The 23,305-nt window shown below is 49.3% G+C and overlaps 9 protein-coding genes across 9 annotated transcripts; 5 read left to right on the forward strand and 4 right to left on the reverse strand.

Moving 5' to 3' along the window:
- Positions 1-2,820: 2,820 nt before the first annotated feature.
- On the forward strand, positions 2,821-5,975 carry FIESC28_01711 (uncharacterized protein; the record flags this gene model as incomplete). Its single annotated transcript, XM_031155861.1, has 3 exons — positions 2,821-2,910; positions 2,963-3,514; positions 3,567-5,975. The coding sequence occupies 3 exons, from the start codon at positions 2,821-2,823 to the stop codon at positions 5,973-5,975; spliced, it is 3,051 nt and encodes a 1,016-aa protein (XP_031020064.1).
- A 569-nt stretch (positions 5,976-6,544) lies between these two features.
- On the forward strand, positions 6,545-8,072 carry FIESC28_01712 (uncharacterized protein; the record flags this gene model as incomplete). The annotated part of the gene is made up of 2 exons (XM_031155862.1): positions 6,545-6,591; positions 6,641-8,072. The coding sequence occupies 2 exons, from the start codon at positions 6,545-6,547 to the stop codon at positions 8,070-8,072; spliced, it is 1,479 nt and encodes a 492-aa protein (XP_031020065.1).
- Positions 8,073-8,661: 589 nt separating this feature from the next.
- Positions 8,662-12,090, forward strand: FIESC28_01713 (uncharacterized protein; the record flags this gene model as incomplete). Its single annotated transcript, XM_031155863.1, has 1 exon — positions 8,662-12,090. The coding sequence occupies one exon, from the start codon at positions 8,662-8,664 to the stop codon at positions 12,088-12,090; it is 3,429 nt and encodes a 1,142-aa protein (XP_031020066.1).
- A 249-nt stretch (positions 12,091-12,339) lies between these two features.
- On the reverse strand, positions 12,340-13,112 carry FIESC28_01714 (uncharacterized protein; the record flags this gene model as incomplete). Its single annotated transcript, XM_031155864.1, has 2 exons — positions 12,340-13,007; positions 13,061-13,112. 2 exons carry the CDS (start codon positions 13,110-13,112, stop codon positions 12,340-12,342), a joined length of 720 nt encoding a protein of 239 aa, XP_031020067.1.
- A 784-nt stretch (positions 13,113-13,896) lies between these two features.
- FIESC28_01715 (uncharacterized protein) lies at positions 13,897-15,115 on the forward strand (the record flags this gene model as incomplete). Its single annotated transcript, XM_031155865.1, has 2 exons — positions 13,897-13,978; positions 14,028-15,115. 2 exons carry the CDS (start codon positions 13,897-13,899, stop codon positions 15,113-15,115), a joined length of 1,170 nt encoding a protein of 389 aa, XP_031020068.1.
- Positions 15,116-15,418: 303 nt separating this feature from the next.
- On the reverse strand, positions 15,419-15,689 carry FIESC28_01716 (uncharacterized protein; the record flags this gene model as incomplete). The annotated part of the gene is made up of 2 exons (XM_031155866.1): positions 15,419-15,443; positions 15,496-15,689. 2 exons carry the CDS (start codon positions 15,687-15,689, stop codon positions 15,419-15,421), a joined length of 219 nt encoding a protein of 72 aa, XP_031020069.1.
- A 964-nt stretch (positions 15,690-16,653) lies between these two features.
- FIESC28_01717 (uncharacterized protein) lies at positions 16,654-17,244 on the forward strand (the record flags this gene model as incomplete). Its single annotated transcript, XM_031155867.1, has 1 exon — positions 16,654-17,244. The coding sequence occupies one exon, from the start codon at positions 16,654-16,656 to the stop codon at positions 17,242-17,244; it is 591 nt and encodes a 196-aa protein (XP_031020070.1).
- A 427-nt stretch (positions 17,245-17,671) lies between these two features.
- On the reverse strand, positions 17,672-19,617 carry FIESC28_01718 (uncharacterized protein; the record flags this gene model as incomplete). Its single annotated transcript, XM_031155868.1, has 3 exons — positions 17,672-17,872; positions 18,626-19,411; positions 19,474-19,617. 3 exons carry the CDS (start codon positions 19,615-19,617, stop codon positions 17,672-17,674), a joined length of 1,131 nt encoding a protein of 376 aa, XP_031020071.1.
- Positions 19,618-22,370: 2,753 nt separating this feature from the next.
- FIESC28_01719 (uncharacterized protein) lies at positions 22,371-23,305 on the reverse strand (the record flags this gene model as incomplete). Its single annotated transcript, XM_031155869.1, has 3 exons — positions 22,371-22,642; positions 22,786-22,880; positions 23,223-23,305. The coding sequence occupies 3 exons, from the start codon at positions 23,303-23,305 to the stop codon at positions 22,371-22,373; spliced, it is 450 nt and encodes a 149-aa protein (XP_031020072.1).

Raw genomic sequence — 23,305 nt, forward strand, 5'->3', positions numbered from 1 at the left:
GCAATTCCTTCGGGGTTCAAGGCTGAGACTTGACAGCAACGGGGGTTGCCTGCAGATCTCTGGTCCCAAGACAATGGTATGGCTGTCAGCTTTGACCTTTTCTCAGTGTTGGCATCGGACCCCGAAACTGCCGGGCTCGGGTTGAGGGGACATCCGGTGCAAAGATCAATTGGTTGGTCTTGGCCTTTATTTCTCGTTTCTTACGTTGTAGATGAAACGAGACTTGAGACTTGCCCTTGTACTGATTTAAACTTAATTGTCTTCTGAGAACTTCGTGTTGTGCTGTGTGAAGCTTCAAGTATCTCTTTGAAGTGTTGTTCAGTCGTGGGAATCAAGATGGGTCTCCCATCATCAATACTAAATTCTGAGAGACCCAGAGGCTTGTTCAGCAAGTGAAAGTTATCCTGCATCTTACAGTTAATATTGGCAGAGCATGTAGCAATGCCCTGTAGATCAGGTCGTGGCCCGCTACAGCTTCAGTGACTCCTCCAAAGTACTGTCTTTCATATCGTTGCCATGGTCATTTGGTAACCGAATCAAATCATATGCTGACTTGATGTGCCATATATAGTGTTGGCATCATCAAATTGGTCTCTTATGATGGCAGTGTTGTCTTAGCTTACACTGATGTTTTGAGGCAGATTGCGGCGTAGATGACCAAAGTATCGCGCAGGAAGCCGACTTATTGCCGGATTATTTACATGGCTGTCAAAAGTGAACGTTACTTCCCTGGTTCCCTAGACAGATGGCACGATGACATGCAGATTTAGAGGATAATGGATGCCTAGATAAGCAGAGAGTGTGGTCGATCTACTCCGTACAATACTCAAGAAATGCACGCATTATACTGTTCAACAAAACTGTGTTGAGATTTTATAATAATGCCTCGTGTCATGATGAAGTGAAGTCGAATTTTTCTTTTTCCCGACTGGCTGTTTCAGAGGTTCCAACAAGCTTTAATAGCTCATAGCAGGCCCCATCAAAACAACGAACGAGACCATCCAACGTTTCCCGATTTGACAGGATTTGTTTACCAACACTGCGATCGGGTTGCGTGTCGTTTCTGTATCGATATGTCATTGAGCATGAACTATTTTACTTGGTATTTTATAGTGGCGAATAAGGCGGGTAGAGGGCTAAAAAGCACTACGACACCATACAGCAAGTGCATCATTGAGGCATGAGTACTAGTGATGTGTTTGGATCCATCAGAGGTTTGTTTACCGGGGAGTAAAAGGAGACTACAGTGTAAGAATGAGTGAGATTGAGATTGTAAGGCGGTTGGGGCGTTTGAGCGTCAGTGTCAGAAACGGCCAAGATTGCTTATTTATGCCAGGGCAATGCATGTCTTCGTACAACCATGCATTACATACAGAAAAAACAAAGAAAAGATTTTACAGAGTCAAAGAAAATGAATGTGTGGGCGACGTACTGTAGATCGATCGACAACGGCTCCTTGACAGCTGGAGCACGTTAGAAACCAAAGATCCTTTAGAGTTCCATCACTTTCCGTTTGTAGAAGACCATTGCTTGGAATGTTCGTATCCCATTTAGTTTGGCTCGTCTAAGGGACGGCACCGCTTAGAAAAAATGAAATCCCATCCTATCCCAGCGCTCCCATCAGGGGATCAGATCCATGCAGGGGCAAAGGTCCAGTGGACGTGGCGATTGAGGAGGGCGACGATTGGTTGTTAGGTGAGCTCACGGTTGAAGACCGTCTCCACTGGTAGCGGGTCGAGAGGCGTCAAAAATAGCATCTGGAGCTGGTCCATCCCCACGGAGGCCGCGTGCCTTTTTTCTTGAAGCCGGCGCCATTGACCGAGAGGGTAAAAGAAAAAAGAAGAGGGTGAAGGGCCTGCCAGTTGAAAAAAGACTGGTTGGATATTGTGGGTGTGAAGTATTTTATTGTTAACAAGATGAATTGTTTGTGGCCTTTGAACCTGTGATTAGGAAACAGGGGCCATTAACAACAATCATTAATTATCAGGGTATCACATGCAGCAGAGTCTGGATCATTCTATTATACATGACAAGAACAGGCAAAGACAATTAAGATGATTGATTAGGTGCCGTACATACTAAAACAGGGGACTTTTATTGGCGCTGGCTAAGATACAGCACCTAAATGAATGCCAAGCTTTCTCCGTTGATAACTTCCCCCCAAAAAAACGACCTGGAGAAAAAAGTGAAAGTGTCGAGGTCGTCCCCCATGATAATGGGATCCATCCCCATCCCATGTCAATGTCATGGCTCCTTAGTCTGAATAGGAACCTCCACCCCCCGGCCCTACTTTTACCTTTTACCCTTTTACTACCTACGTCGACCTGGACCTGGACTCATCATCTCTCCGGGTTTATCCAATTTCTTCATCTCCTCCCTCTTGTTCTTTCTCCATCATCGTCGCTTGTCCCTGAGTGACGCCATATACGATCGTTTCGCTTCACCTGGCCCCCTTAACGGCGCCTCATCCTTTCGCTCACGGGCCTGCCGGGTTTCTTTCACAATAGCGACACTCGTTCACCTTTGGGTCTTTGTTTACGACGATACATCTGCCACTTGCAGCGTGCACATTTATCCCCTCGCCCTCACTGACTGAGCTTCGTCAGCTGTCTCATATCGCCTGCGACTCGAACTCCCTGCGAACCTATACGAGATTCTCCCCCCGCCTGCGCTGTTCAATCCTCGATTATTTACACGTTGTTATCGACTTCGAGACTTGAGGGCTCAGTAGATTGCCTCTGCGCGCTATACTTGATTGCCGTTATTCGTCTGAGTTAAGCTCCAACGTCTTCGCCCGTTGGCGGAGCCTTTGCGCCCAGTATGGACGGTTCGGCCCACCTTCATGGCCGTGATCCTCAGGATGCCGGTAAACAATTGCTTGATCTTCTCCAGAAGCCTTTCAGTGAACAGGTATGGCTAGCTGTAAACCCACATACTCCGCGCTCTTCTAACAATCCTCCAGCTTCAAGCTGCCTCGCTGTATTCTGCTTTGGCCACTTCACTTCCAATCACCATCGGCATTGCCATCATATTCTCAATCTTGCGACCATATCACCAAGCTATCTACGCCCCAAAGCTGAAACATGCCGACGAGAAACATGTACCGCCCCCTATAGGAAAGGCTCCGTGGTCGTGGATCACAACATTATGGCGAACCAACGAAGATATGCTTGTACCATTGATTGGTATGGATGCCACTGTCTTCTTACGCTTTGTCCGAATGTGTCGCAACATGTTTCTCACCTTATGTGTTACCGGTGTTGGCATTCTTCTCCCTATCAATGTGTCGAAATGGCAGAGTTTCAAGGGTGATAAGACCCCCAACTGGGTCGTTGGCATCACTCCTCTTAATACATTCGCCCCAGCGATCTGGTCTCAGGTTGTCATCGCCTGGTGTTTCAACTTCATCATCATGGGCTTTCTCTGGTTCAACTACAGAAAGGTTCTCCAGCTCCGGCGCAAGTATTTCGAAACCGAAGACTACCAAAAGAGTCTTCACTCTCGTACCCTAATGGTAAGGAATGATGTGTTTTTAGACAAGGCCGTAAACTCACACAGAACCGCAGGTTTTTGATATTCCCAAGAAGGGCTGCTCCGACGAAGGCATCGCTAGGATCATCGATCAAATCGCCCCCAACTCGTCTTTTGCTCGAACCGCCGTCGCTCGAAACGTAAAAGAGCTACCAGCTCTTATTGAACAGCACGACCACGCCGTTCGCAAACTTGAACAGATCCTGGCTAAGTACCTTAAGGATCCCAGTAATGTTCCGGTTGCTCGCCCTATGTGCAGACCCTCCAAGAAGGACCGATCGTATGGAACTTATCCCAAGGGCCAGAAGGTGGATGCTATCGAATACTACACTCAGCGAATTCGCGATCTCGAGGTACACATCAAAGAGGTTCGCGCGAGTGTTGACAAGCGAGGCTCGATGCCCTACGGTTTCGCCAGTTATGCGGACATTGCAGAGGCTCATGGTATCGCGTACGCTTGTCGCAAGAAGAAGCCTGTTGGCGCCACAGTTAGGCTTGCACCCCGACCTAACGACATTATCTGGGAGAACATGCCTCTCTACAGCAGCACACGTGGAAGGCGACGATGGGTTAACAACATGTGGATTACCGTTCTAACCTTCCTCTGGATTGTTCCTAACCTGGGTATCGCCATCTTCCTTGTGAACTTGCAGAACCTGGGTTCGGTGTGGCCTGCTTTCATGACGGAGCTCGCTGCTCATCCTAAGATTTGGGGTGCTATCCAGGGTATCGCCGCACCAGCTATCATGTCTCTGACTTATCTCGTTCTCCCCATGATTTTCCGTCGACTCTCTGTCAAGGCTGGTGACCAAACCAAAACTGGTCGAGAGAGGCACGTCCTGGCCAAACTTTACTTCTTCTTCGTTTTCAACAACCTTATCATCTTCTCGATCTTCAGTGTTATTTGGCAATTCGTTGCCACTGTTGTCGCGGATACAACCGGTGCAAAGAAGGAGGATGTTTGGGAGTCTATCAAGAATAATAACATTGCTGATTCACTGTTTGCGGCTCTTTGTAACAGCAGCGTCTTTTGGGTCACCTACCTACTTCAGCGCCAACTGGGTGCGGCTATTGACCTCGCCCAGGCCTGGCCTCTGGTCCAAGCCTTCTTCCTCAAGAAGTTCTCCAGTCCGACACCTCGAGAGCTTATTGAGCTTACCGCCCCGCCGCCTTTCGAGTACGCCAGTTACTACAACTACTTCCTTTATTATGCTACAGTCTGCATGTGCTTCGCTGGCATTCAACCTCTGGTTCTTCCAGCAACAGCCCTTTACTTCCTCATCGATTCGTGGCTGAAGAAGTACCTTCTCCTTTACCGCTTTGTTACCAAGACAGAGTCTGGAGGAATGTTCTGGCGTGTCATCTTCAACCGCTTCATCTTCGCAACGATTCTTTCCAACCTTGTTGTCATGTTGACTTGCTGGGTTCGTGGTAACTTTGGAACTCACATCGAATTCTTTTGTGTCGTCCCTTTGCCGTTCATCATGATCATTTTCAAGATTTACTGCAACTATGCTTTCAACGACAAAATCACATACTATAACACTCAAGATGTTACGAAGAGTCCCGAGAACGGAGTCGACCCCAAGGAGAACCGCATGCGAAGTGAGCGATTGGCGAACCGATTCGGCCACCCTGCCCTCTACCGACCTCTTATCACACCCATGGTCCATTCTAAGGCGCAAAACCTTCTTCCTGCCATTTATAAGGGCCGCCTGAGTGATGGCAGAGATGTTGATTCCGGCGATATGATGACCGTGAGTGGTTACTCTGACATGGTTATGTTGGATCCTATGCAAGGCGGAAAACCAGGCAAGGCTGCCAATAGCTTCCCAGGATTCGAGTTTGTGAACGATACCCAGATGGATTTCGAATACTACAAGAACCGAGCCGAGTTCGCAGAGAACCATGGTGGAGGCGAGATTTATGGTCGCCCTGGAGAGATTGGTCGTCCCGGTACCCCTGGATCCATGGATGGTAGCGATTTCTCTCGACCTGGCACACCTGTTGGCCGCACTGGCTCACCTGCTGCATTCGCTGGTGGAGCTGCCCAGCAGCAACGATTGATGTCTCTTGCCAGCAACGTCAGTGGCGATACTAGCTATACATCTTACCGACCAGGCGGTAATGCCGGTTTCACCCAGCAGACAACTTTGGGTCAAGAGCCCCCTGCTCGCGGTCGCAGCCCATTATACTCCCAGAACAACGGAAGCTCCTCTGGTCTCGGGCTCATTTCGAACGCAGCAGCTCCCGCGTACAGCAGCAACCTCAGTACACCAGGTCGTATGACACCTGTGCAGTCGCCTGGGCCTTCGGTCGGTGCTATGGGCGGAGGACCTCAAGGCTACAGCGGTCTTGCACAGCACGCCCCCGAAGCTGACCCATCCTATGATTATTTCCGCGGCAACACTCGTCCTAGGAGAAATCCTGGCGAGGGGTGGTAGATAAAAGTTTTGCCAAAAAGAATATTCTTTTCATTTGCTAAAATTTGCGTGGCGTTTGGATATAGATTGGGACTGGGACCCTTGTTTGGATTGTGAGATGAGAGGCGGAAATTGATACGAGATGAAATGAGCTGGGTCACATCTGCAAGATGAATAGAATATTTTTTACATTATAGCTTTTAATGCACAATCGCCTAACCGTTTTATTATGAGAGATATTCATCCTTGGTGATGGTGTTGTAAGTGAGACTCGTGAAGATCGCTACCAGAGTTGAAACCCGATTCAGCTGCAACACAAAGTAGGTCATTTTTAGCAATGACTGCATCTTATCGACTGTGCCTCTGTTTTGCATTCAAAGTTGCTTACGCGGAGGGGAATCCTCTGGAGCCCCAGTTCAGCTCCATCTCGTCCGGGTTGTTGCGTTAGCGCGTAATGACAATTGTCTCGTCTTGTCTACTGGTGCCAACTGTTGAAACTGGGGATGCTGCATGAAGATACCGCCTTTTTTTTCGTCAAACATTGCAAAAGGAAATCTTTGACTTTATTCACACTGAGAGTCAAAGACAAAATGAGCAAAACTACTGAGATGGCTACCGTACGACGTCTGGGTCTCTTGTAAGCCTTCTTATCAGTATTTCGACTGCGTTACTAATTTGTGCCTTAGAGAGGCTGGTTCTGCGGCCTTTCACTTGATGGGTCTATATCGCGCGGTCGTGGTATCAGCAACATACAGCATTCCCTCGGACAAACCATCCAAAGAAGCCATTTACGCAGCTTTGGGAGAAGTTATCACTGAAAATCCCATACTGCGTGTTGGTATCAAGGATGAGGGCGAGACTAAAGCCTACTTCACTCACATTCCTGAGATGAAGTTGGATAACTTTGTGGAGTTCCGCAGTTCTGTTCCTGAGAAGTTTACTAAGAATCTGGAAGAATTGCACTGTTGGTGTCATGACCAGATCTTCCAGGATGTTGAGACGAGACCACCTTGGAGGATGGTTGTTCTCAGACCAGCCGGAGAGGCTCCCGAATTTGAGGCCATTGTCTTTGCCTTCCACCACTCTCTTATGGATGGTATGGGAGGAAGATTGTTCCATGAGAAGCTCCTTGCCAAGCTAAACACTCTACCTCCCAACCCATCATGGTCGAGCACTCTGTCTTTCCCAGAGTTGCCGGTGCTGCCTGAACCTCAAGACAAGGTCATTGACTACACAACCACCATACCTCATCGACTTATGGGTTGGTGCAGCTGGATGTGGCCTTCGTTTCTTTCACGAGCTACCCCAGAGATCTGGTCTGCTGAGCCCATCGACTTCAGTCGCCCGCACAAGACTCGGATCGTCACCGCAAATATTCCTCCCAATGTGGTGAAGAGTGTTCTTGAGGATACTCGATCCCATGGAACATCTCTTACAGGTCTACTACACGCTGTCGCACTCACCTCGCTATCAAGGCGTGTTCCCGATGCTCTAGGCTTTGTGTCGTCAACGCCTATAAGCATGCGTCCATACTTGTCTCCTACAGCCGACCCAGCTCTCAAAGAGGCATTATTCGGCTGTGTTAGTGGCACATCACACGAGCACCAGTTGACAGCAATCAAGGCTCTCCGAAGGGCACAAGGCGATGCCCTTGATGATCTAGTCTGGTCGCACGCACAAAAGATAAAAGATGAGCTCAAGCAAAAGACATCAACACTCCCCGCCAACGATGGCCTCCAAGCCCTCCGCGGCATCAAGGACTGGACCGAGTTCCTGACTGACAGAGACCACCAAAAACGCACAAAGACGTGGGAAGTCAGCAACATTGGTCAGTTGACACAGGTTTCTGAATCCGGAGATGAGGAAGAATCCGATGTTGAGAAGAGAACTATCACGCATGCGATGTTTACGAATTCGCCCATGATCTCTAGTGATCCCATGAGTATTAGCGTTATAAGTGTCAAGGGTGGGGGTTTGACTTTGGGCATAACGTGGAATGAAGGGATTGTGGATGAGGAGCTCATGGAAGCTTTGGGAGATGATTTGGAGTCTGCTATGAAGCAGTTACATGAGGAGGGAGGGTTGCGTATGGATTGGCTGTATGATGATGATGATTAAATATGATCTTTGCAAGGGTATGTTAGTTTTTATGTACAACATCGTGATTAAATAAACAAAGAACAATCTCAGTCAAGCCAATGGAGTCCTTATGTCCACGACCTCAAGGTTGAGAACCATTCACAGCCATCAACGTTTATATCGATGATTGTTGAATAGGTAGGATCCAATGAGGAAGCAAGTGCAAGAGGTAGAGACGCGAACGGCGAGACTCTCACTACCCCACCTACCGTCTTTGACGGTAACGGACGGGACGCCACGCCAGGGTCCCCCATGCCACTTCGCTTCTTTGAACGCGTTAATCGACCCGACAAAAACATTTAATCAATCACTTTTTTGCGCGCTGTTGATGTTTTTATTCGCTACTGTTGTACGAACATACGATACCCTGTCCAATATTTACTTGCTATTCCCATACATACCTTTGTACGACCTCGACTTCTAGCGACTAGTTCAGCTGCTTTTCGACTTGTCTGTCTGAATCACTGTCGCGATGCAATAAACGCGCCGCCGTCCAACACGACAGATAATGTGCTATCGAAAAACATTGGACTACTACATATAATCACATACGAAATCACCTCACACAATGGATCGCGACAGAAGTTCACTGCTCGAGCGGTCGAGTCAGCTTATTGTGGACAAGAATGGGAGGAAACCACTTTTTGGAAGTAACCCACCGAGGGGAAACGACAGGAATAAGGAAAACGAAGCGCAGAACAATTCGAGGCTTGGCTCTAGTATACGAAGCAATGGATTCGCGCGATCGATGGCATCCGATTATGATAGGAGGGGAAGTAATGGCAGCATTGGGTCACGCGACAGCAAGCTACCTACACCGAAATTCTCTGCGTCTGCCCGGAAGCGACTCTCCATGTCCGATGCGTTTGCTCTAGCTGCCAGAGAGATCGAGGACGATAGCGACGGAACCCAAGCTGTCGATGCGTCGCCAAGCCCGGCGCCGCGAGCCTGGCGTGAACGAAATCAAGGAGACGAGAGTCAGGTGCGGCAGCTGTTCAACCATAACCAATCTCATCTCGATACAAAAGCGCCGAGCCGACCTTTTTCGCGAGGGTCGCTCGCAGCGTCAAGAATACCCGAGATAAAGAAATCCCCCGACAAGACAGCATCACCACGAGAGCGTAGCTTTTACGGAAAGTCAAGGGCAGGACTGTCGTTTGGGAATAAGAAACCTACGCCAGAGCCCAATGCTCTCACCAATGGGGTGCAGGCTGAGAACCGACCAGGAAGTGCAGCTGGGATAGCTCGACCAGAAAGCGCAAGTGGAATACCACGGCCGGGTTCAAATTGGGGCGGATTGAGACAAATGCCCTCGAAAGACGACTTGACAAAACAAGGACGAATTCCAGAACTCGTCCCTGGTATAGAGGACCTATTGCCATCAATTGAGGGCGCTGATGGTCAAAACGAACCAGCCAATACGGAACCAGCTGAGCCAGCCAAGGCGTCCCCTGAAAAGAGTTTCGCATGGGAGGTGGATGATGACTTTACGGCCGGAGAACTACAAATATCGGATAGTCCAAGAATTCGGATGGGTGCGCGTCCCTTCGCAAATCGAATTCATTTTGACGAGGGCAGTGAGGTTGATATCAACTCGCGGACGAGAGTGGCAACTCCTGGAGCGCGCAACACTAAACTCGATGAAATATGGTCACGAGAGGTCAAGACAGGAAGCGATCTTCCTGTCGATTCATCGCGATCTCACAATACAAAGATTGACGAGATTCGAGCGCGAGAGGAGCAGGTCGAACATCAAATACCTATCCCTGATCGCAATGCGCCGAGACCGAGAAATACTAAGTTAGACGCCATCCGACAACGGGAAGTTAACGGTCTCCCAAGAAGATCAATGGCTTCAATTAGGTTGGACGAGATTCGCGAGCAAAATGCAATGAGTCGCTCACGTTCGCCAGAAGAGAATCGACCACAAACGAGCCGAGGAATGGTCCCAGAGACGAAGTCTAATGCCGAAATCGAAACCCAGGAGCCGCCGACTCGGCCGAAATCTGCTTTTGAGACGGTTGGTGAGCGGATACCCGATACACCTGTGACGATATACAAGTCACAGCGAGAAAATGCAGAAGCGCGACCAAAAGAGAACGGGGATTCGAAGAACGACGAAGATCGTGCGCGACCTGACTTGTCGCACAGGCGTACTGACTCCCGAGACCTGTTGCGACGCCTGGCCAGAGCTGCCAGTTCCAGCCCTGCGCCAGAAAATGAGCCGCGGCAGGTGCCCGACACTGACAAACCCGTGCCATTGCCCCTGGATACCAAAACAGACACTGCATCAACAATTCCCCAACCTTCAACCGGCAATGGCTTTCGAAATCGTCAACATCGCTCAAACGACTCTGATTCAAAACCTACTGTTGGATTTGTCGGTCTGCCTCGAAGTCGTTCTACCTCTGCTAAAAGCAAGAAATCCATGAATTCTGAGGCCGATCCTACAGCCCGCCTCGAAGCGGAAGCCAATTTATTTGCGCCTGGCGATAATCAGTCTGAGAAAGGGTCTGTAAAGGCACCTTCGGATGTCGAATCTGAAGATGAGAAGGATGTGGAGGCAACACCTCGACCTCCGAAGCCGGATCCCCTTACTATGCCCACGCCTAAGATCACGGGCGCATACGTGGAAACGCCTGCGACGGTAAAGGTCGAGAAATTTGATTTAAAGGACAAACAAAAGCCAAAAAGGGAAGAAAGACCGCTGCGACCAAGGTCTGCATCGTTCCGTGACAGGAGGACGGAGCGTTCAACGGATAGTAGCGATAGGGACACAGCATCAGATCCTGGGACAGACGACAAACCAACCACCAAGACTTCGTCAAGTGGGCCGAGGAGACGGCGCACTCGTTCTCTTTCACGTCGCAAAGGTACACTTAAAAACTCGGCAAGGCTTCCGACAGTGAAAGACGATCTAAAAGAACTTCAACGTACACATCACATCGAGGATTCCACTTTAGACGATCTTGAAGAGGTTATACTCGGTCGCAAAGCCCCATCTCGAGAGGTCGAGGCTCTTCTCGATAAGCTGCCGCAAGACTCATCCTTTGACGACGACTTCAGTTTGGAACTTGACACCAAACTCAACACACGCACCAACCAGATCGATCTTCAGACCAACGATAACTCCGATCTGGATCGACTCACGCGCATGAACAATACCCTCAAAAGTAGCCTCTACGGCATTCACACTGCTGCAAGGGGCATTGAACGTCTCTCTGATCAAGTCAGCACAAAGAACAAGGCCGCCGACAAAGCAGCAGAGAACAAATCTGTCGAGGACAAATCAACGGCGTTGAAGATACCGAAGGAAGAGCCGGTTGAGAAGAATCTCCTCGAGACTATCAAGCCCGAGCCGGTCCCTGAAAAAATGGCTACCCTCCTCGATAAGCACAGCACAGGCCCCGCCTACATCTCGCACCCCGATACCAGAACAGTGTCTTACGTCCAATTTCCTGTTCCACAACTTTACCATCGCAAACCATTCTTCCGCTTCACCCTTCTCGGTCTTATCCTTTTCCTCTTGGGTTCTTGGTATGCTCTTGAGTCTGCCATGTGCACCCAGTTCTGTCGTCCTACCCGCTGCAGTGGTACTCCCTGCGTCTGGTCCATCAACGATCCTACCTTTGGCAACGCTATACCCGTGAAGCTGGACCAATGGACCACTGGTGGCCGTGGTCGTATCCTAGCCGGACAAGTTCAGGAGGAAGTCAGTGATTGGTTCGCAGACATAAAGGATGTGTTTTACGATCGCGACATCACCGACATCGACGTCAGCCGACTCTCGTTTGAACAAAAGCGACAGCATCGTCGACGACTCCGCAAGAAAGGTCTTGTGAAACCTCGAGTTCAGACTGCAGAGCAACGAGCCAAATGGGATGCGTGGCGACAAGCACGACGGGAACAAGAGCGAAAGCAGGAAGCAAGGGAAATGGGCTATGAAATGACAGACGATCTGGATGAAACTGTTGGAGGAGACCAGAGGGTCTGGTAATGTGTCCACTCTGCGTTGATAAGAGTGTTGGCTCAGTATGTAATTAAGTCGCTTCACGTTACTACGAAATAGATATCCCAAGCAGGCGTTTGAAGTCGCATTCTCGCATTCATTTAATAGTAATGACAATAGATGGTGATGATATTTTCAGGTGGTATCAACCTCTAGCCCACGTATAAAGAAAGCGGCTCTAAACCGCAATGCATTTTTCCATATCCCAACGCCATGCGCCTGCAAAACTCTGGTCTTTTAATCGTCAATACCACCCCACTCATCGTCATCCTCCTCCTCATCACCGCTACCAGCCTGGACCCATGGCAACCTCTCGTCCTCGTAGCTATCAGCGGCGCGCTCCCTCACAGGCTTGATAGGACACCTCTTCAGCGCAATAACAACATCCCCCAAGCTCTTAACAAAGGCCTCACCCTCAGGCTGCTCCAGCGCTTGCTCGCGCTCCAACTCATCAACCCAGATATCCAGCGCATGCAGTCTAATACCCAGAGGGTTCTTTCGCAAGTCACCCTCCTTATCAAAGGGGAACTCGGCGAGAACACCCACAATGGCCTCAACATCACCATCCATCCAGCCGCGCTCCCTCACGAAACGAACATGCGAGGCGAAAACGCGACGGACGAGGAGAAGAAACTTTTCCAGGCGGAGCACGTCGATATCGGTCCACTGCTGGCCGAGGACGGTCCAGAAGGCGCGCAGCCAAGGGATGGCGCAGACGGGCTTGAGGGTGAAGAGGAGGTTTCCGAGGTCGGTTGCGAGACGCTGCTGGGGGAGAGGACGGTCGGTCATCCAGAGGGCGTAGAAGAGTCCTTTCCAGAGCTTCTGGGCGTCGATGTCGGAGAGGGATGAGCGGGAGGAGAGGAATGTTGTGAGGGTCTCTAGAGAAGCTGTACGAAGTTTGCGATCTGTCAAGAGTTAGCTATATGGTCCTAAAAGAGAAGAGATAGGTTGGACGAACCGCTTGAAGCGAGGTTGCGAATAAAGGGCATTTGGGATTCGTCGGCGGCCATTTTGAATAGGTTAGAGCGTCAATGGGTCTTGTAATTGATTTAAATATTATTTGCGATTAGGCCTCCGGTAAGGTAGGCTGTCAAAAAAGAGAGGATGTTGTGATAGTTGGTTGGTGTTGAAGATGTAAAAGATCCGACGCCTATCAAATGCTGGACAACTTTTTTTCAAGGTGAAGGGTGGGATGCCGGATCCATGTGGGGGCTTCACCGAGAACTTGGGTGGGGCCGGTTTTCTTGGTCTCCATCCATTGCAAGGGACTTTTTGCGATGTCGATATGAAGTCCATGAGCTTGTATGGAAATGAATAGCTGTAGATAACACCATTGAAAGATTTTCGATTAATATTCTTCGACTACTGCTGGGTTACTGGCATTGCGTATCTCAATAGCCTTGGACGGATATGTGCATCTTTCTTTGTCTTTGTTCTGCAAGTCAGAGCTTTTACAAAATCAAGTTCCATTTACCGCCTCCAGTTGTCCACAAGAGTTTACATACGTATGGTTAACACAACAGTGACGTCTAGACAGTATAATATTAATACATAGAAATTAAGAACTGTAAATAAGTTTCAGACCTTTCAGCTTATTCAGCTGTCTCTGGGTTCAATCATTGTCTCAGCGAATGACCCCGCGCGGGGCATCCACATCAACGTTGACCGCGCCCAAAATTTTGAGTGTCTCCATTTCGTCACTTTTCATTCCTTCAACACCCAGCTCTGTTTACCTACCAACTCAAGATCTAATCCCCGAAACCCTCCCTCCACATACTAAACAAATAATACATCATGGCCGAGTCCTCTGCAACCGGTGGCGAAGCCCCCCAGGCAAACAAGCCTCCTGTCGCCATTGTCTGCGTCGGCATGGCTGGTAAGTACAGCACTGGTCGCTGCGCATCTCTATGTCTAACTGTGTCTAGGATCTGGAAAGACTACCTTTATGCGACGCATCAACGCTCATCTTCACCAGAACGACACTCCTCCATATGTCATTAACCTCGATCCTGCCGTTTTGTCGGTGCCTTTCGAGTCTAACATCGATATCCGCGATTCGGTCAACTACGAAGAGGTCATGAAGCAATACAACCTTGGCCCCAACGGTGGAATTTTGACTTCTCTTAACCTCTTCGCTACAAAGGTCGATCAGATCGTCAACCTGCTCGAGAAGCGCGCCCAGCCCGATCCCGAGAAGCCCGATCGCAAACCTATTGATAGAATTCTTGTCGACACGCCCGGACAGATCGAAGTCTTTGTCTGGTCCGCCTCTGGAACTATTCTCCTCGAGTCGCTTGCGTCTTCTTTCCCTACAGTTATCGCATATGTTATCGATACCCCTCGAACTGCGTCTACCTCGACATTCATGTCCAACATGCTTTACGCCTGCTCTATTCTCTACAAGACCAAGCTTCCCATGATTCTGGTCTTCAACAAGACTGATGTCAAGGATGCTGAATTTGCGAAGGAGTGGATGACCGACTTTGAGGCTTTCCAGGAGGCTCTACGAAAGGATGAGGAGTCAGACGAGCTGGGTGGTGTTGAGGGCGGTGGCCATGGTGGCAGCGGATACATGGGCAGTCTGCTCAACTCGATGAGTCTCATGCTGGAGGAATTCTACGCCCATCTCAGTGTTGTCGGTGTAAGTTCACGATTGGGTACTGGTGTAGATGAGTTCTTTGAGGCTGTCGAGGAGAAGAGGGAGGAATTCCTGCGTGACTACCTCCCCGAGCTTGAGCGAAGGAAGGCAGAGCGCGAGGAGCAAAAGAAGGCCACTCGTGAGAAGGAGCTGGATAAGATGATGCAGGGCATGTCAGTTGGTGGTCTGCCAGTAGCCAAGGAAGAGGACGAGGCCGATGTTGCCAGCGACGATGATGGCGATGACACCGATTCTGACGAGGAGGCTCAGAAGCAAGGTCTTCAAGACCGATACCAGCAAGCTATGGGAGACCAGGATGATTCCGTCATGGCGGATGCAAGTTTCGCAAAGTACCTTTACACTCAAAGGCAATGATGGAAAAAAGAGAAGCATATAGTGGCGTTTTAGGGGTATAATCAGGATTTGCTCGGTTCACATGGTATTTGCAGGTTAGATGTTCGCAAGGCGACTCAAATGGAAAATGAACAAAGAAGTAATCACGCAGACTTGTGTCATTGTCATGCGCAAACCGTGTCGCATTGTCTATTTTTCATTTCAACGTAATTCCCAGACCCCCAAACTCCCGTCTCGATTATAATCATGATATCCACACATCCCCATGCTTGAGCTCTTGCAAGGTTTTTCTCTTTCGCTTTGTAATCAAAAATCGGGTATTCTCTATCGGGCCTCGAACTGAACCATGCTATTGTCGTAATTAGTAACACGCTCGTGAACGTGAACAAAGGGCTATTTACCGCTTGGTTCGCTCCTTGTAGAGAATGCGACCGGCGCAGTGAGGGCACGCGACGAGAGCGTCCTTGCCGAGGGTGACGCTGCCTCCGCAGTCGCCGCAGATGTAGGCCATGACGTGGCGGACCTGATGGTCGTCGCGGGTGCCGCCGCGCTGGCCGGTGGAGGCGGTAGGGACTTGGTATTCTTCGCGAGGCATTTTGAGGTTGTGTGGTGGTTTGTTTGGTTGGTTGATGGGGGTGGTTTGGTGGTGAAGGAAAAGATTGGAGGTGCTTTGGGCGTGAGGGCGGTGATGGGAAAGTTTGGACGGCAGTATTTGGGCGGTGGGGAGGTACTTTAGGTACGTACCTCGCTATCTGATCAACCTTCACATGGATGAGATGCATCGTTCAGGAACGGTCGTGTAATGCACATGCTAGTGATAGTCCTCTGTTGATCTTCTTGCTTATTGTCCTAGTTATGTACTCATACTGTCATAAATAACAACCCGTCTTCTCGTTCTGATGTTTCTTCTAATTACTGTGTCTGATGTTGGCCTTGAGCAGGTACTTGACAGGTTCCGTCTCAACTCAAGCTGTGTTCATGAGCTCTCTGTTGAGTTATAACACAATTCCAATTCTTTCTAGCTTGTATAGCCTCTGGCATGGTCTTGATGTTTCTTCTGAGGTGACAAGTAATACGTCAGAGATCTCAAGTGAAGGTCCAGGAGTTAAGGTTTGAACTGCTGGATCAGATGGTGCAGAGGCGTACCTCTCAGTGCTGAGCTCGATAGAGTCAAGGTCCCGGTAGCATACACCAAGCCTCTCGATTGATGTGATTCATACACATTCAACATCACCACGTGGTTCCCTTGCCAGTCTGATCAAGAAACAAGATGGAGTCAAGTTACAGTAGCGGCAGTTTCAAGCACCCCACAGCGAGAAAACATCCACTAAATGCACTAAAATCGACCCCAGTCTCGATCTCCAATCCCTGGACTGCCCTGGTCAATCATGATTGCATCCGATCTCATCTCATCTCAACTCAACCTCGGTTCCTGGATCTCATCAAATTTCTTTCATTCATGATCTTGCGACATTACAAACTTTGACGCCTACGATTATCTCACTTCTCTTCTTTCTAGATAATAACCATCTCGAGATACAGCTCATAATTCGGCTGCCATGTTTGACCCTTCGGCTCCTCCTCCAACAGCAACATGCCCCTTCTGCATGATCTCTTCAATTTATGAGCCTTTTGACCCCTTAAATCCACCACCATCAACATCTTCACTCATAAATCCCGAGCTCGTCTCGCCCGCTTCATTTATTGTTCTTTCAACGCCTGTTCTCGTCGCCTTTCTCGACATCCTACCTCTGAGCCGAGGTCATCTTCTTCTCTGCACGCGACCACATCGTCCCAAGCTAAGCGATGTCACGGCTTCAGAGTCCGCTCATCTAGGTCGTTATCTACGTATTCTATCAAAAGCTATGGCGCGAGCAACTGGTATAGAGGATTGGAACGTGGTGCAGAACAATGGCGCCGCAGCAGCGCAGGTCGTGCCGCACATGCACTTCCATATCATCCCGCGACCGGAGATAAGAGCTAGTGGACGATTTAGTGAGAGCTTCACTATGTTTGGAAGGGGAAAGAGGGAGGAGCTGGATGATGATGAGGCAGTTGTGCTGGCAGAAGAGTTTAGGCAGAGTATTGCTGCTGTGATGAAGGAGGAGGAGGAAGAAGAATCTCAAAAAGAGGAAAAGGCTAAGCTATGAGAGTTGAAGATCTACATCTTGTAACCTCATTGGTCCAGCATTTTTGCCAAGTCTTGTTCATTTATACATCTGATACCCTTCGTGCAAGTTTTCCTGCTATCAATCTATAAGAACTTCAACCAAATTGTGCATTCTTTATCCTACTCTGAACCTTTACTCATCATCTCCAGGGAACGCATCACCAACGGCTGAACTGCTCCTTGATGCTATCTCTCACTGTCATTCGATAATCAGTCTGCTCCCGTCCGTCCAAGTCAAAGTTGGGCTCGTTTCTGGGGGGGGTGACACTCTTCTGTGCACAAATAGCCTTTCGTGTGGATATTTTGAGAGATCAGGGCCAGTAAATGAAGTACATGTCGAAACCCTTTGGCCCCAAATTCTTCAAACTCTTCTCAAGACATTCACGGGTGCGCTTGTGCCAGTTGTTTCAGAGCTTTACAGATACCCAGCCCTTTTCACCTGCGACGCCAGAGACGTGGATGCCGATTCTTACTTCGCGTTCGTCCCTGTAGGCGAGGGCGGTGTCGATGTAGCGGTAGCCAGCGCGGCGAGTTACGTTTGCGGCCTCTGCGGCCTTTGCGGCTTGTAAGCGGTGGTTATCCCATGGTCCGAAGTCGATAGCTAGCATCTAGTCGTCTATGTTGAGACCTGAGGGTGAAGGTGCCGCTTGGTGTTAGTGGTTTAATGAAGGTCAGGAGATCTCAATTTACTCAATGGGCCATGGTTAGTAACCTTTTGTTGTGAGCTGGGATAATGTTGCTATTGAGACCGTGGCCGCCGCCAAGGATAAACCCATCTTGGATATACTCACGATCAAGTCCTTTCAAGTTCTTACAGAGATAGCTGCACATGTTATGTGTATGTCCGAATGTCGCAAATGTGTGAAACGGTCGATGCCAGGTAGAACCACTCATCCTTTAACACCGTCTCGGATCGAAGTTGGCCTTTTAATACATTAACTAGTAGGCTGAGGTGACTTCATCATGCAAAGCACATATCATTAATCCAGGCGATTGTCATCGAGATGCAAATCGGGAGGAGAAAAAAGTCCTGTGTTACTCCTAAGTAGCCCTGACCTCCTATAGGATAAAGACACTGAACCAACATAAACCCTTCCAGTAACCAACCCATTTACTGTAGAACGGACAACAACTCCATCCAAACCCATTAACCATAGTCCGTCCTTGACATAAACCTAACCCTTCCAATCCGAAAGATACCTGTTTTTGTGCTTTTCTAGTCTTTTTTGTTTAAACTCGCCATTTTTTTGTGTTTGTTCCTTATTCGCCGTCATATATCCATCGTACGCCCCAATCCTTATACCCCCTTTTCCAATACCACACTCCTGTTTATATCGAACATACATCATCTAAACTAAAACTCTCCTTCCATCGGGAGCAATTCTTCCTCGGAGCTCCCGTCTCTCCCTCTCAAGTCTCGAGGTCTGCTTCTCAAGCGCACGAATTCTTTCGCGCGCAAGGTCAAGTACCTCGGCTTTGCTCACTCGTCGATCGTTGGCGATGCCGCCTTCTGTACCTGGAGGGGGTAGGACAGCGAGCAGACGCTCAAAGTGAGTGTTGAGACGCTTGCGGTATTGCTGCTCGACCTGGTTGTGAGCAGCCCGCGCCTTGACTTCCTCTGACGTCTCGCTAGGATGTCGAGGCTGAGCAGCTGCAGCGCCGCGCTTCTTGGGAGCACGAGAAGCGGTGCGCAGCTGCGTGGGGTTACGCTTGGGGGCGTCTTTACCCTTTGTTTTTGTTATCTTGTTTGCCGTAGAACGCTTGCGCTTCTTGCTTGCGGGCTCCGACGAGTCATCATCGTAGTCGTCGTCATCCTGGTTGTCTTCTTCCTCCGGCGAAGACGAGGCGGCTGAAAGATCGTCTGGCATGGGCGGCGTAGGGAGGAAGGTCGCCGCTGGGGAGACATGAGCAGGCCAGACAGGGCCGAGGGATGGACTAGCGGAGGACAGGTCGTAGCCTTCGGAGAAGGTGGATGAGGTACGGTGAGGCGGATGGACTGGGAATTGTCCAGGCGTTGTAGGATGGATGGCATAATTGGAGGAGAAGTCTCCGAAGGAGCGATCAAGGTAGGCAAGGTCTGTCAAGGGGGAAGGGAAGACGGTGTTATCGAGACTAGGCGTCTCTGGAGACTGAAGAGGGTTCTGCTGCTGACACTTTGGTTAGATATGTCTCTCTTGAGTTGAGCTGGGTAGTAAGAGGGCGCACTTACTGTAGAAGCCTCGTATGGAGCGTCCAGGCCGGAGAAGGGCATGGTAGTAGTATCAATGCCGTTCATCCAATCGTCGGGCATGCGTCCGAAGCGCGCAGCTCCGTCTCCGTCGCCGGAGGTCTCGAGGAAGTTTGAGCTCATCATCATGGCTTTTTGTTTAACGGTTATCCGCAAATACTAGAACTAGCACGAGGTTGTCCTTGAACCCCGTCATCACGGAAGGGGAGTTTTTGGCACAACTGTTCCCGAAGAGGTTTTCTCGGTTTTCTTCTCTCTATGCTGATCTGTAGTATAAGAGGTGTATAAAAAGATAGGTATAAAGAAGGGGGGGTTCTTGTTATAGGCAGTTAAGAAGGCGGCAGACTCGTAGTCTCGAGGCTGGTCGGTTGTCTTTTGCTGTCGACAAGCCACAAGCCATAACGTAGCTACTCTGTTTCTCTTGTTGTGTGTGTTGTGCGGTTTCTTCCTTTTCCTTCTTCTTCGTCTTTGAGGTTCTGCTGTTTACTCGGCTTGAGGGAAGTAAAGGACGGAAGACCCGGGGTTTACAGAGCAGGTTCACAACTTGAGACTTGGGGCTGAAGGACGTCCCCTTTATATACTACGTTTTTAATTTTTTCTCTTTGGACCCAGCACCCGGTGCCCAAATTGAAGCGCCAAGGATAAGTACGGTATTACTCGAAACTACCACCACCTCCATGCATAACAAGATCCAACGACTCGTGTAGCAAAGAAAAGAACAAGCCTGGCCTGGCCTGGCGGGGGGTGGGGATGGTGCCAAAGTAAGAAAAGAGAGAAGAAAGCCCGGGCCCAACAACAGATTGGATTCGATTACGACACCTGCAACTGCAACTGGAACTGCAAGAAGTAAGAGCCGTACAGAGTAAGAACACACGGACTGTGAGGCCGTGACCGGAGAAGACGGGACCTGAAGATTGAGCATGGATAAGGGGACATGGAACATGGAATGGACCAATGTGATGCATCATAAGTTGGGAAAGTTATCCTTCGCTTAAAGGAAGAGGTGCCACAGGCACAGACATGACATGAGGTCAAGGAGCTGGTACTGTATGGTGGTTGAATTCCGCCATGGCCAATACAAATTGTGACAACTTACACGCCTGCCGAGTCTTCACCAATGGCCAAGAGCCAGCTGGGCTTGGCACCTGTCAAGGATGGGCATTCTGTTAGTAAATCCGGGCCCTTGGCTACCTAATAGCCACGTAAGAGCAACTGTCTGAGGTTTGTTAAGTCCGGTTAACAATTGGTTTCTGAGAAACAAACCCAGGATACAGAAATACTATCATAAAGAATCAGTCAGTTCCCAAGACGAAAAAGAGTATAATCAACCCCAGACTACAAGACATGTAGTCCCCTTAAACCCCGAAAAAGAAGCATGTACAGGATCAAAAAAAACTTGGGGTGGTATGAGTTTATCCCCAGAGCTAACGATACTCAGTGGATCCCCCCCCCTGCAAGATGGGGTATCGTTGACTAACCTCAATCTCGTTTGCCTTGGAAGAGGCCGTGGGGAGTGAAGCTTGAGTTACAGAAGAGGGTTCCTGCTGTAAGTATTGCCGAGGCATGCAGATCGACGATGTGGAAAAAGGCCATGTTTAGAATTACTTTGCGCCCTGTGGTTTTTTGAAGCGGGCTGGGTCACGAGGACTCATCTTTTTTCATGGGGGGTTATCCATAGCCACGTCTTGTCTTTCTTGTTGGCTGACTCTCTCTTTCTGAGTAATGGGAATAAAGAGTGGGATTTGTTGTGTCACGATGTAGCATTATGGCATCACTGAAGAACTATTGAAAAACTTTATTTTCAGTCAGAATATTGTTGTGATAGTTTTACAGATCCTGCTGTCAAGGCTTGGCTTCTGCCAGTTGACCGCGTGGTAAGGACATTGGCGTGCATCAGATCAGACCACCCTGCAACGGCTTTGGCTTGACCTTGCCTGTCATCCTTTTAGTTTCCAGAAGGTAAAAGAATCCGGGGTAAAGGAGCAACCTCCGTTTTCTGTCATTGGTGGTATTGGCTTGGCTTTCATACAGACCTTCAGTCCAGGTATCTCCATCTCAGTCCTACAGAGTTCTATACCCTAGACTCTTATTGAAACTTGACTGTTGGAGTAACATTGTCTTCTCAGTTCAGATGATGTAACTACCGAATATCAACTTCATACCTTATCCTCAGACTTCTGTATCATAGTCACCATCTTCATCCAGAGTTCGTCCCTTTCTATCTGGGGGAAAACACCAAACAGATACGTCCTCTACGACAACACCCCCTTTCCCCTTCAACCCCAAGAATAAACATCATGACCCTCAGCCAAACCCTCAACCTTCCCCTTCAGCCCTACCCGTTGCGGAGTCACGAAAACCATGAACCAATAACAACACCACGGGCAGGGGTTTTGTCCTGCGCGCTTTTTTTCATGACATCCTATTTTCGTGTCTTCCCCCAGACTGAAAGGTGCTTGTTTCTATTAAACTATTGACGTACCTTCAACAACGTGGTTTCGGTTGATCGGTAAGTGGACACTGCGCGCGGGTAGATCAAGATCAAGATCACGCACGATAAAGATCTGCCTTGGCTAGATCTTGTTGCGTTCCGTATTATGCCGTATTGCACGTGCTTTGCTGCAAAGAGTTGACTGATTTGCTAGGGAAAGGGATATATAGGGGTGAAATGCATGACAAGTTCCCTTTGCTGGACGAGTTGCTGTTGACTTCACCACTACACCACGACGAACAACTCTTCCAATACACAACACGATGATGCATATGGACGATGACGACACCTCGTTCAGTCACCAAAACATTATTGAGCCTAAGCTGGAATCTTGATATAATATAAAGGGAACGATTGCTATACGACAAAACAAGCTACCTCTTTGGTATTACTCGTCACCACCAGCCGTGACCGCCTTTGCTTCGGGAGTCTCGGTAGCAGCAGGCGCCTCAGTAGCCTTGACACCCTCCTTAGCTGGAGCAGAGGCATCGGCAGTCTCTTCGTCGCCCTCAGCATCCTCCTCGTCCTCCTCTTCGAGTTCGGCTCCACCTTCATGGTCGCTCTCCTCATCGACATCGTCTTCTTCCTCCTCTTCGGCGTCGCCATTAGCTTCTTGAGCGTCCGCCTCGGCCGTCTTGCGCTTCTTCACAGGAGGCTCGGCTATACAACATGGTCAGCATATGTTCTATTCGAAAGTTTGGCCAGGACTCGGCCAGGATTGCGTAGTTGGATCGGGGGCGATGTAATGCATGAGTATCGACCATGCATTGCACGCCCACCCAACATCATCATTGAGGACTTACCCTTTGCATCAGCTTCGTCGTCCTCCTCCTCCTCTTCTTCCTCAGCATCTTCATCCTCTTCACTTTGTTCTTCTTCGTCTGCGGTAGAGACGTACCTATTCGCATGCTGTCAGCCAAACGTCATTGCGACAATGCAACCATCATGAACAAAACACTGGGTCGGCATCGTAGGAAGCAAGCCGAGATTGAATTGGAAGGTCAAATGCAATGCGATTGGAATTCATCGCGTATGAATGAGTGCGATCGCGTTGAACGGCAGCGCGTTGAGGCGCATCTCATTGCACATGCGACATCAAATGGGCGCGCGCATACTTGGTAGGCTGCGCAACGAATAGCGCCAGCCGCACAACCAAACAAACATGCGATTGGGCGATTGAAGACGTCCGCGAATAAAATCACAGAAAACAACATGTGAGAGAAAAGCAAATAGAACTTACTCTTCCTCCTCCTCACCATCATCGTCTTCAGGGAGGGAAACGAGCTCCTCCTCCTCTTCGTCTTGCTTTCTCTTGCGGGACAT

This window comes from Fusarium coffeatum (genome assembly GCF_003316985.1).
Source record: "Fusarium coffeatum strain FIESC_28 chromosome Unknown BRIP53273_contig_40, whole genome shotgun sequence".
Classification (NCBI taxonomy): domain Eukaryota; kingdom Fungi; phylum Ascomycota; class Sordariomycetes; order Hypocreales; family Nectriaceae; genus Fusarium; species Fusarium coffeatum.